General features: G+C 40.2%; 1 protein-coding gene across 1 annotated transcript in view; it reads left to right on the forward strand.

Annotated features, from left to right (window-relative positions):
- LOC147658171 (uncharacterized) overlaps window positions 1-12,002 on the forward strand; it is a 38,381-nt gene extending 26,379 nt beyond the window's left edge. Inside the window, exons 4-5 of the mRNA XM_086904571.1 lie at window positions 11,433-11,632; window positions 11,729-12,002. Coding sequence (XP_086760697.1) covers window positions 11,433-11,631 — 199 coding nt within the window. The 3' untranslated portion in view covers window position 11,632; window positions 11,729-12,002. The remainder of the gene's footprint in view (window positions 1-11,432; window positions 11,633-11,728) is intronic.
- The last annotated feature ends 1,524 nt before the right edge of the window (window positions 12,003-13,526 follow it).

Below are 13,526 nucleotides of genomic sequence, written 5' to 3' on the forward strand. Positions count from 1 at the left end.
TATCTTTTTTCTTCCTTTCATTTTTGTCCTTTTCATTTCAAAAAAAAAAAAAAAATGGAAGCTTTCGTTTCGAGCTTTTTCTCCCTCGTTCGAGTTGAAAATGATCTTTTGTCCTTAAAAAGTAGCGTGAGAGCTTTTCTTTGAAAAAAAATTCAAAGTTTTCGGGGGGCTTTTGTTTCCTCTTTTTTTCTTGGGGTTGAAACCTTCGAAATTTTTATTTTCCCTCCGAAAAGATCGAAGTTTTCGTTCCATTGGAAGGGAAAACAGAAGGGAAAAAAGAGTAGAATTCGTTCGTTGAATACGATATATGCACGGTTTATAAGGATCCGTTGACTCGTTTGCCTCGCGTTTAAGTTGCGATTGGGATTCGCAAGAGTTAATCAATCGCTCTTCCTTTTTCCTCGAGTTCGAATTGAATTTGGAAATTTCGAATTTCTCGAGTTGCCTTTTCTCTTTCTTCTTTTTATTAAGACGAGAGAATTGTAGCGTGGAACTTGGAATTTCGAGTGTGTCGTTCGCTTTCGAGCGAATTAAAATTAAATCGAAAGTTTGGAAAGCAGGCGGTTCGAGTTAAAACGTTGAACGTAGCCGGAAGTTGAAGCACGGAGAGGTTTCTACAGGCGCGCCGAGTTATGGTAAATTGAATTTTGAAGGAAAAAAAAAAAAAAAATTGAATCGCTTTCCCAAACGAGACTTCGAGCCGAGTTTTTTTTTTCCTTCGATGGAATTTAATTTTAATCGAATCGTTCGAAGAAAATTAATTATAAAACCCGAGTCCCTCTTAAAATGGAATCTCATTTTAATCGAGTGCTCCTTGCGAACGAATTAAATTCGACGCAATCTGTCTTTTCTACGTAAAAAAAAAAAAAAAAAAAAGAAGAAAAAAAAATTAAAAAGCTTCGTATAACTTTCTTATCGTATCTACATTCGTATATATAACAATACGACACGATATAACGAACGATTATTATGAAATGATATTTCTTCGTTAATTTTCCATTATCCAAAATTGGAAAGAAACGTTTAGAGAAAAAGAACCGAGGTGGAAGTACGTCAGCTACGAAACAACGAAAAAAATTAATTGCCATGACTTACGAAGTCATGAGATAAACACACGCGATAATATCGGATGGAAAGAGATTATTAATTAAAGATATCGAATGCAAAGTGAATACATCAAAAATTGACGAATAATTCAACAACATTTTTAAACGCAAAACACTCGCGCGTTTATGGAAAGCATGTTGTGGCAACTTTTCACAAAGTTCCAAATCTTGGTAGCGCGTAACTTGAATTCCAAAATTCCAAGATGAATTAAAGTTGCGCCGTCCCCGATGATTTTCGGCGAAAACACGATCGCGAAGCGCACGATTTTGCAATTAAACGCACGAGAATGGAAAGTAAACCGGCCGACCAACCAACCAACCAACCAAGACTCATGAACGTCGTTATCCTGAATTCATTCCCCCGTCAAATCGGTATTCGATATGATTCGCGGAATGAAATTCATTAATGCAAATATTCATCGCGGCCCGGATAATCTCATTGTCCCGGATAAATCGATTAACCGATCGATGCTTCTTCCGGCCTGTGACATTCTCTCTATCCCCATTGAAATCTCCCCCCCAACCATTCCCCCAACAATTCCTTTGACCATTTGATAAGAAAATTGCTTTGCGTCTACTGCTAATCCGTCTCTCTTTTTAGATAATAGTTTCCTGGTTAGTCAATAGAGAGAGAGAGAGAGAGAGATAGAGAGAGGATATTAATGAGGATTCGTTTGCAAATCGAGGAAATATTCGTTTGAAGGGATTTCACATCATTAATTAATTCTTTGGTTGCTTTAAATTAGCAATTGAAATTGGCTCTCGTTTGGATTTATTTTTAGTAGCTCGGCTCGAAAAAGATGCCAATTAAATCTTTTGCTTTGTTTTAACGCAGAAAGATGATTTAAATGTTGAATTTAAAAAAAAAAAAAAAGATAACAATTAACTTAGAATACTTTGTATCTTGTGCCAGCGAAAAATTTTGTCAGTGAGAAAAGTGGTGACATAACTGGGGACAAATGTGTGGCGAGTTAGAACCAAAAAGAAGAAAAAAAAAAAAGAAAGAAAGAAAAAGAAAAGAAAAAATCGAATACGTAAGAAAATATTAGCACGAAAATTATCAAATGAGTTCGTGTCGGATTCTCGACGGATTAATGATAGTTCGATGGGAGCAAAAATGCGGATGGCCTCGCATTTATGGATAAATTATTTTTATCCACCGCACGTGTAAAGGGGTGGCTGTAAAAGAACGAGAAGGTTGGTTGTCGGGCAAACGAGGCTGGAAAACGGAGGCGGATCGAGGCCAGTGTCCGTTAAAATGCAACTCCGTTTCCGCACGATCTGTTCGTGTTCAAAAAAAACGAGAAGAGAAGCCACGAAGAGAGAAAAGAAAAGAGAGAAGGAAAGGAGAGAGAAAAAAAAATGAAAAACAGAATCCGAAAAACATCGAGTGTCATAAATATGGAGGCGCAATTTCGCCTTTTCCTCCCTTCTTTCGTCCCTTTCCTTTCTACCTTCTATTTTCGAATCCCTATTTTCGATTCGGCCCGTTTCATATCGCTCGACCAAGTCAATGGAGATCCATCCCGACGTAGCACAGTTGACAAGGATTGTTCGTCACGTTGATCCAACGATTTTCGAGAGCAATGAGGGATCCACACGCGTGCGTCGGGTGGCAGTTGGCCGAGGACGAAATTGATTCGAGAGCTAAGCCGTCGGCGTCGGGGAGCGCGGCGCGGAAAAGCGGCGATGCGAATTCATCACGAGGACTCTCCGCGAGCGCGTCGTGCATCGTCGAGTGTAGAGCTGGCTGCTCGCATCGTCGAAAGAAAAAAAAAAAAAAAAAAGAAAAATCAACCACACAGTCCTTTTTCTCTTCCCTTTTGTTCCCCATTCTTCTTATATTTTATCGTACCTATTTTTTTTTCTCCCTCCTGGCATTTTTATTCGCTGTAATTTTTTTTCTCCCTCCCCTCTTTGCTCCTCCATTTCTCTCTCTCTCTCTCTCTCTCGCTTTCCCTCGCTCTTTTTAATTCGTTCATCACGGTTGAAGCGAGGCGAACCACGAGCAAACAGCCCCTCCTCCTCGTCCTTCTTCTGTAACGATCTGCCCCGCTTTTCAACCAGATGACGCAGCGCGAACGATCGACCGGAATGATCGCGTTTAACGCGGATTAAAAGGAGATCGATGCCCCGATCGAATCGGCATTAATGGCCGTGAAAACGCGACCGACTCGATTTTCGAGATTATTACGCGTCGCGCGCCACCACCATTTTAAAAAAATTCCTCCTCCTCCTCCTTCGAACGATCCTATTCTCTTCATCTCTCCCTTTGTCCCTTGAAATGTTATTCCCTTCTATTCGATTCTGCGCTTCTGTGCTTCTTTTCTCCTCTCCCTTTCTTCAACCACCGCGCGTAAAGGGAAAACGTTTACACGCGTGCCGAGGAATTTTTCTTTCCTTCCTTTTCTTTTTTTCTTTTTTTTTGTCAGCAAGCTTGCGGCAAAGAGGATTATCAGTGACGCGATAAAATTGATTCTCGTCGCTTTGACAACACAGATTATTGGCTATTGCATTAAACGCAACGGTGATATATTGTCGGCCGACCTAAATCATGATTGACATTGTTGTCAATTTTTACGCCGTTCTCGTCTCTCGTGGAAAAACTGATTTTGAGAGAGAGGAAAAAAAAAAAGAATAATTGTTTTTATTAATGATTGAAACGTTTCGAAACGATATCGATATCGAGGGAGGGGGAGGATAGGGGAATCTCTTCACCCGATCGTTCGAAAATCTAATTTGAGAACGTGATACGATAGAATTTTCACTCGATCCTTGTTTTAATTACTCGACCATGTGACACGTTTGATTTGCACGGAATACGTATCGTCAATTTTTCAATTTACGCCACGACCGGATGCATAGGGCGCGAATGGCCGACTGGCAAACATTTGTCCCGCTGCGCGGAATGCTTAGCCATGATTTTCGCGTGAATCTCCCCCGTCGGCGTTGGAAAATCCGATTCCCCCTCCCCCCTGCAAATCCTGAAACGCGGTGAGGAACGTTCTCTCGCCGCTTCTCGCTTCGATACATCGTAATAATTTCTCGACAACGAGTCCCTCTCCTCGTCTCTTTATCATCGAGCAGCGGACATCGTCGGTTAAATTTTGCCTCGAGTAAAATTTTCGAATCGATTATACCCCCGTCTCTTTATCCCCCTCGATCGTTCTTTTATCCGAGAACGAATCGAGATTTTTTAACAACAAAAAAGTGGTTAAACACAGGGATCTATGCCCCTTGTTAAAATAATAACTTTCGACGATTCGTGTCGTTTCGTTTTATTTTCACTTTTTCGCATTGTTTTTCGAATTTTTTTTTTCTTTTTTTATCTTCTTTTATCTCATTCTCGTCCGCCCCTCTATTTTTTTAAAGGATTTATCGCGTCAATCAACTAGGCTCGATCGGAAAAAAAAAAAAAAAAAGAAAAAGCAGATTTTATTTCTTTATTACGAAACAAAAACAGATACGATGAATTCGGCGCGCGAGAATTCGTTTGCATCCGCCCGTGTGTATTTTTAATCACCGGTTTTTAACGAGAAATTGTCATGGAGTATCATCGTGCCTCGTAGACCGGAATGCGTTTTTCTCCTGGCGGGAAAATATTTTCCACCGATCCTCGATACGCGGTGTTAAAAAACACGGTTACGTTGAATGACAGCGGGATTAAATACATTATATACTTTTCCTCTCTCGACAATAATTAATCCATTTACGTCCTTATCCTCCGCATATATACACAAACGTTTCGACGAATTACACAAGAAAACTTGATTTAAAAATTAATTTTGCCCGCCGACTATGAAAATTCTTACTGACCATCCGTTTTTATCTCGTAAGTTATGAAAAAAATTCGATTTCAAACAGGGAGGGAAACGGAGATAAAAGAATTTAAATTTTTCTCTATTCGGTCTTGGCGAACTTTCGTTCGTCGAGGAGTGGGGAGATGAGACGTGAAATTAATCTTTTATATCGGGGCGTGCAACGATTGCAAAAATGCGAAATGGCAACACGACCTTGGCGCGACCTTGAGATCAAAGTAGCATGAGGGACGGTGGGTTGGCGAACACGCAGTTACAACTCCAAAGTGGGACGACGGTCGAGCGCGGCGTTCAACGAGCGCGCGGATGTAACCGGAATGTGCACGTGTTACCGACAGATGCAAGAATGTCATTAACTACTTGCCCCAGTTACCCCGTCCATATACGTTTCTCCCTCGAAATTAAATTAAAAAGAAAAGAGAGGAAAAAAAAAAAAAAAAAAAGGAAAAAATTTCAACTTTCAACGAATTGCTAATTCAATCTAAATTTATCTACCTCGAATTTCTACTTCCAGCTTCGTAATTTCACCCTTTTTCCAAAAATTAGAGAAATTCAATCGTTGCCTTGATTTTTATTGAGCCTCGTTCTTTTCACATTTAATACATGTCAATCATTCGTCAAACTCTTTTTCCAAATTAGAAATTCTACTACCCTGATTTATTATCGAGTTTTATTCACTCTAAACGTTCCTTATAATATAATTAATCAAAGAAATACATCTCAATCATTATTTATTCTAAATCCGTTCTTCACAAAGAATACAACCAAAGTATCAACAAACAAGTAAATTTATTCTACCTCCAATTTCTACCAAATTTCATAATTTCAACCTTTTTCCAAATTAGAAATTCGATATCCTGATTTATCATTGATTTTTACTCGCTCTATAATAATTAATCAAAGAAACGTATCTCAATCATTATTTATTCTAAATCCACAAAGAATATAACTCACATATAATTCACTATCCTGATTTATAATTGATCTCTATTCACCCTAAACGTTCCCTACAATATAATTAATCAAAAAAATATATCTCAATCATTTATTCTAAATCCACAAAGAATGCAACCATACAGAAACAAGCAATACCCTTTCACCTATCCTATCCTCCTATCCCTAAATATCCTTTCATCTCCCCCAACATCCCCCCAATATCGATATTTTCTCAGTTACACGATCCTCAGTCCACCCTCGCGCTGCCACGTTTCCAGCAACACCCTCGGCATTCCGTGCCATACCACCCTGCCCCGTGCCACCCCGAAAACACCCCACTCCGTGGCCGCAAGAAACGCGATCCGTCTAAATACCGATCGGATCGGGGCCGCTCGAATTTAGTTCACCACGGAACACACACCCGCCCTGTAATTCCCGCTTAAGCTCCTTCCAGGTGGTGCACACTCGCGTGTCGGATACGCGAGGGGGAGGAGGAGGAGGAGGTGGGAGTGGATGAACGTGCAGAGGCGCCTTGAGGAGGCTGCTGGTTGTCCCCGATATACAACCCCGACACCCGTGTCTATCGGCTTCGGCTTGTCCGTGTATTGTCCGCGTTTATGTACGGGCCGGCTTAGGCGGGTACATTCGTACGAGGCTTACCGAAGACGAAGACGACGACGACGACGACGACGACCACGTCCGATGCGGCGAACAATGGGCCGATTAACGCGAACACAAGGGAAAAGCGGCGCACGGATAAACGCTTCCAGCGTGGAAACTGGGGAGGGGTGGCTCGAGGATCCTCTTGTTTTTGAAGAAATGTGACTCGCGAGGGGATGAACGAAGGGGGAATGGTAATTTTTGCGATCAGAGATAAATGGAATTTTTGGAGAGAAAGGGAGAAAGTGGTTGCGAATCTTCCTATTTTAGAATAAGATAAAAGGAGTGATGTAGTGTATCGATATTACATGATACACGTCGAGTTATGGCAAGATTATTCTCTCGAGAGAGAAAGAGTGTGTACGAAGGAAATATGGTGAGGAGTGGAGTTTCAGGGATAAGGAATTAAGGAAGAATATTTTTCATGCAAATATCGTATCGAGGAGCATCTCTGCCTTTAATCGTCGATCAAAAAATGATCGGGCCGAAGAATCACTTTTAACCCATATCTGCGTTTGCAAATATTAAATATGATTTATACCGTCATAAATATTGGGCGAAAAGTGTGAGCCAACGTGGTTGGTCGAGCCACGAGTTTAATATATGTTCTTCCCAAGGAGAAATCAATTCTCCGCCCCGTAAAATTCTCGAAACGAGTTCCTAACCTAACCAAACTTAAAACTTTGCATTTTGAAAGAAACTCCGCGTTAAATCTTCCACGAAACGTAATACACTTTGCGAGGAGAGCAAAACCGTGCTCCCATTTGCTTGGAAAAATCGGTGGCATTTACCTCGAAGAAACAGGAAAGGGGGGAGGGGTGGTTGTGACTTTTGGTCTCTCGATTGAATCCAAAACGAAAGGAAATATAAGGCTCTACTCTCGAGGTAGACGATTGTTCTTCATCGCTCTCACCCCGCTCTTCTCATTCCCTCGGATTACACTCCGATAAGAATCCTTTCTTATCGCGAGTGATATCTCGACCGCGTATATCGGCCTTTATCCACACCTCGATTACTCTCTTTTCCCTATCCTTGAACGCGTATCCACCTCGACGTCTAATCTCGACGAAAGATCGCACGATATAAACCAACCTTTCGCCATCCTTTCTCTAATTTGCCGCCGGATCTTCTCCCCATCGGATAAAACGGATCGAGGATACGCTCTCGTCGGTTCGAAGCGACTTATCTTTCTTTCCTCGATGTTATTTCGAACAGGTGGGGACGAAGAGGAAGAAGAAAAAGAAAGTGTTATTCTTGATTTAATAAATTGGATTTGGAAGCGAACTCTTCTAAATAGCGAGAGACACGAGAATTTCGTAACAGAGAGAAAATAAGGAAAGAGTTTGTATAAATATGAGTTTCACTTGACCGATTCCTCGAACGATCTCAAGGGAATTTTATATTTCTCTCTCTCTCTTTCTCTCTCATTCCCTCTCTTTTGATTGTTTGTATAGAATTTAATTTAATTTTTGCGCGTCTCAATTTCAATCAAAGAGTGCGAATAACATTAGAAGGATAGAAGCTAACGAAGTTAGAAAAGCTCAAGTTTTCACCTAACCATTTTTCATCGTTTTTCTCATTTGTTCGTATTAAAATGAACTCCCCTCTCTCCCAATGAGACACGTTTCAGAGGCCAAATTTCAGAGATTAAACTTAAATATTACATTCGAAAATTACGGTTTTCATAGAACTAAATTATTACCATTTTCATTCACGTGTAACACAGTTTTAATTAAAGAAACGATTCGTTATAATTAACAGCATCTAAATGGGGTGTAAGCACCTCTATCGTATTAACCAAAATTGTCTCCATGAATACTACGAGTTTTTGCTTTCAATTATTCGGGTTAATTCGGATATTTTAAAACCCGACTCTCTACAAATTAAAATAAAAGAATCGTAATTCTACATTTTATATTTTTATATACGAAGCAGAATTCTAGTCCTCCCCCCCCGCCCAAAAATCCAACGATATATTAATAGAACACGTTACACGCGAAATATCGATATCGAACGATCATATAAATTAAGAAATTAAATGGTATTATTTGGATCAATGTTTTCAACACGATATCGTATTTCTTCTCGTAAAAGATGTTTGCGTTTCTTTTTTTATCACTGGTACTTTATACCGGATCATTTTTATCCCAATTTAGGATATTACGATAAAGCCACTTTTTCCACAACTATATTTTATCGACGAAAAAAAGAAAAACACATTTGTATTGAACCAAAAAAAAAAGAAATCGAAATATTATATTTACAAGTATTGTTCACGACATAGGATAACCACAATGTATCTATTATCCTATCTTATCGATTGTATATAATCTAATATGATAAAGAATAGAAATATTTCACGTATTTTCGATGGAATTAAATTCGGAAATAATTTTCCAAAGTACGTGGAATATAAATACACCTTGCGACAGTGTTAATTAAAAGGATCGAATGAGGCAATGTTCCATACGTGTTTCGAACATCCTCCGTTTTCATCACCCCGTCCGCTCCAAGACACTCCAATTCCTCCAAGTCTTAATTGCCCCATTGTTCGTCCCGATATTCGTCCTTTCCAGGGATGGTGATGATGGTAACACGCGAAAAAAAAAAAAAGAAAAGGGAAGAAGAGGCACGGAAGAAAGCGAAGGAAGAAGAAAAATCTTTTTCACAACCAACTCCAGCCCGTTCATCCTCGCCACTTCACTCGCGAGCACTTCTTCGCCACCGTTTCAGTGACGCGTTGCACCTTTTTATTGGCACGCGTGCTGGCTTACCTTCTCTCTCTCTCTCTCTCTCTTTTTTTCGAGTTCTTCCCCCTTTATTACACGACGCTCATTGTGCTTCGAGCATGGCTGCAAACGAGTCTCTCTCTTGCCAAGAATGCAATTTCTGCGATGACTTTTCATCGCAGAAAAAATGAATATCGTGTAACTTATTTAATTATGGCTGGAACAATTACGTTCACCTTCTTTCGCGTTATTTTTGGGGGAAATTTCGATGGAATCAGCTTCGAAAATGAATAAATTCAAACTTTATGTCTCGCAATTTGGTCAAATTCAATAACGAAAGTAATTACAAGCGTGCAGACGCGATGGAAGACAATTATGGTTTGACACAGGATTGAAATAGGATTGCCACGGAAAAAATGCCTTTTTACCACGATTCACTCTTCGTTATTTTCTAATTATCGCAATTCCTTCCACTTGCTGCTGTTTACCATTGGAATACGAGATAACAAACAACGATTGGCAAGAAAATTCTCTAAATTTAAGCTCCTGCGAGCTTATTTTCCTAGCTTCGATCGTCTGACTGGCAAATGACTGATTTCAAACAGCCTAGCTTCTTCTTTCGCCTGCTGGGAAGAAATACACCTTCCTTTATCGCTCAATGCCAAGAGATAATTATTTTCAAGCAATTTTCCCTAATTCTAAATATTTCTCGAATCTCGAGCGAGCAAGAATCGAGAAGAGATTCGAACTCTTCTAAAACTCGCTAATCTATTTCCCTCGTCGCGTTACAAGACGGTTCCACCGGCTCCACTTTCGTTCCACGTCTGGCATAATTATACTCGTCGTCGTCGTTCCCCCTCGGGTCTCGTTTCTTTTTTCAGATGAGGAGGAAGAAGAAAAGAGAGACACGCGTGTGGAAAGAGCGGAACGGAAGCAAAGGGTTGGGGCGTTATCGCGTTGATAACAGCGTAGGGACACAGCGTTGGTACGAAACGACGGGCGGGCGACATTCATTAATCGACGCCGCAGCATCGTCACCCTTTAAGCGCAAAAGCTTTTGCGTCTCATTAGTGTGGCACCGAGAGAGGGTTGAAGAGAAGAGGAGCCACGCCAGCGCCACTTCACATTCACCCACTTGCAACCCCCTCCCTCCCGCTCACAGTGGCGTAGTCAGGGATTTAATTCGAGGAGTTTGACCCGCGTTTTCCTAAGTACGTTTAATCGACGAGATCGGTGGAGCCTCGATCGAGCTAATTTCCGACTGTGGAAGCACGAGAAGAAGCCTTTCTTCTTCTTTTGAATAAACGAATGGATTTAAAGAATTAAGATAAAAAGGACAGAGAGAGTGACAATGTAAGAAAGATGTTTGGAATAATTTTCACTTACTTTCTTAATGTTTTTTAAATTAGTCACACACGCTAGCCCCTGTTTGCTATTGGAAAAGCAGTTTCTTCAGCAGTTTTTTTCATAGTAAGAAGCAGCTTCTAATTCTTAAGGTCGAGAAGGAAGTTTCCTTAAGATGTGATATTTCTTAGACGCTATATCTCAACACTGATATACTAATCTTAAGAACGCGTGTTCTTGAAAAAGTTTTCATGAAAAAAAATCTTCCAGTAAGTATAAACCGTGTAGCTTGTAATTAAACGCAGTGAACGTAGAATCCAAATTTACCTGCTTCTACTTTTCAACCGAGTTGCCACTTTTGCGCTAAGTTTGAGTTTTAGGATAAAACTAGATTTGTACTCTCTGAGGGAAAAAAAAAAAAGAAACTAAATACGAGCTTCCTTCGCGAAATCCACACAAAAAGCGACGAAAAAGAAAAACAGTGCACGAGATTAAACTTACGAAAAGTTTCGTATAATCGTTAAAAACCGTCGCTGTTTTAATTCAAGGGATAATCGTGTAACTCGGTTTAAATTTCGAGAAACGATTTTCGGAAAGAATAGCACAAGAGAAGACGTAAGAAAAAAAAAAAGGTTCGAAAGAAATCAATCTCTCGTGTAAAAGTTTACACGATGCAAATCTTTCGACTCGAGTGTCGATACGAGTCGTCTTAGCTACGCCACTGTTTTCTCCTTCATCTTCTCATCAAGTGGAAAAAGGGGGAAAAACGGGGAAAGAAGGAAAGGTACCGAGGGGGATGTTGGTCCTCCTCTATTCCCTCCCGTCGAATCTTCTTTCAGCCCCGACGAACGCGATAACAACGGCGATGGAAGGAGGAGGAACGCGCGTTTACCGGGCTGCCTTGACGCGATAACCTTGGATTTGATGTGGATCACAACGTACATACTTGGCCTTTGTTTCATAGCCATCTTCGCCAACGTTCTGGTCATCCTGTCCATTGTAATCTTTCTACGTAGGAACGATTGGAAGGACGAGTGAGGTAATTTGAAATAGATAAAAAGAAAATCAACCGTTTCTTTCTTCCCTTCTTGAAAAGAAGAACTTGTTAAAAAATATTTATTTCTTGTCCAACTAGCTATGACGAGAGAGGAAAAAGGAAAAGCAAAAGAGCGGGAGGAAGAAGAGGTAGAAGAGCGCATCGATGATGGCAAGCAGCAATTATGCTTTGCAGCGGGGAATGAAGTTAAAGTTGGCCTGCCTCTTCTTCGAGTTAGCTCGCCTATGCTCGCCCAAGTTTGAGATTAATTTCACCGTTGAATATAAATAAAGGGGAAGCGACAGGGATATATGGTTTCGCGATACTTGTTAACAGCCAACACCCAAGAAACCATAGAGAACGAACAACAAAACTTACGCTTTCAACTTTTCCCGAAAGAATTATCCAATTACAACGTCCTCCTCCCCCTTTCGTTTTCTTTGCGCCAACTTTTAAATTAAACACATTCGTTTCTTTCCTCCTTGATCCGCCGTCTCGACCCTCCTCCTCCTCGATTCTATCGTGATAATTTTCTCATTTCCACCGCAAAAGGAGTAGATCGAGGTGTTCCGCGTGGTGTCACACCTATGAATAATCGATGAGCGCCGAATTATCATAATTCAGCTAGACGCGAGTGTGGCTGCAATCGAGTCAATTCCATCTGATTTAATTCGCCATCCTCTCGTTCCAGTTCTCGCGTCGAAAACAATTCCAATTCCGGCTTTTCCGAATACACGAAACGCGTCGCAGAAAGAACAAGAAGAGGAAAAAAATTGCTTCTTTCTTCTACTGTTTCGAAGAGAAAGTGGATACAAAATGGTCGCGTTATTTCGATTCCATCTTCGCGACGCTGGGATTTAGCTTCGTGAAATTTCGATGATAATCACAAAATAATAATCGATTCGTTTCGGGTCAAATTTGGAAATTAAATAAGATCTCCGGATCGTGAAAAATACGCTCTTTATTTTCGTGGAAGAAAAAGTTATCGAAGAGTACTAACACGCGTGAATTTATCGAAGTCGAGAGTTGGAATCGTCGTTTTGTTGGGAGGTTAGAAGATTTAGCTGGAATCGATAGAAATGATTTCGATCGATTGTATACAAGGAGGGAATATCGAATTTTGAGATGATAATAAGATAGAATAAAGGAAAATAGATTGCATGGGAAAGATTCACGATATTTAGAGGATGTGCAGGATTGTGCATACAACAAGAAATATTGATTTTACATATTTCATTTGAACCGAAAAAGGTGGAATCAGAAAAAGAAGGAGCGTAAATTTTGTATTTCGATACGCTTATATTACATATTTTTCAATATCCTCCCGATAGATGCAAAATTCCATCCAGGCTATACGTTACCACGAATTTTATTATTTCAATCACGAAAGTTTTCCACGGAGAATTTCAAGTCCAGCGGTAAAAAAGGGATCTCGAGACAAAGGGTATGAAAGCACAAGATTCGCTGGTATTATCCGATCGGTAAGATAATTAGAGGAGGAGACACTTTGGAAAGCCGAAAATTCCCATTGTAATTTCTCCGGAAGATCTGGTCTCTTCTCCGTGATCGTGTTACACGTATTCAAACTATCTTTGTACCGACTGTCAGAGAGAAATTGGCCATGATAGACACCAACTCGAAAGAAATGGAGGAAGACGGTAATGAATGGCGTTCAAAGTTCCTTTCTCGTCGGAATTTCCGTGGAAAATCGGTAGAGAGAAAGAGAGAGAGAGAGAGAGAGAGGAAAGTCTCTAAAAGTATCGTAATTAAGAGGATTCTTCGCCACAAGTACCGATGATCAAAATAAACCGACCATCTTTATCATCTTCTTTAAAGAAAGAAGAAAAATTTAATTTCGCTCCGTTTAAATTTTTCACGGGGAAGGAGAGTTATAAAT

This window comes from Apis florea, unplaced genomic scaffold (assembly GCF_048593485.1).
Source record: "Apis florea isolate Af1SG1 unplaced genomic scaffold, ASM4859348v1 contig_2350_pilon, whole genome shotgun sequence".
In the NCBI taxonomy this organism is placed as follows: domain Eukaryota; kingdom Metazoa; phylum Arthropoda; class Insecta; order Hymenoptera; family Apidae; genus Apis; species Apis florea.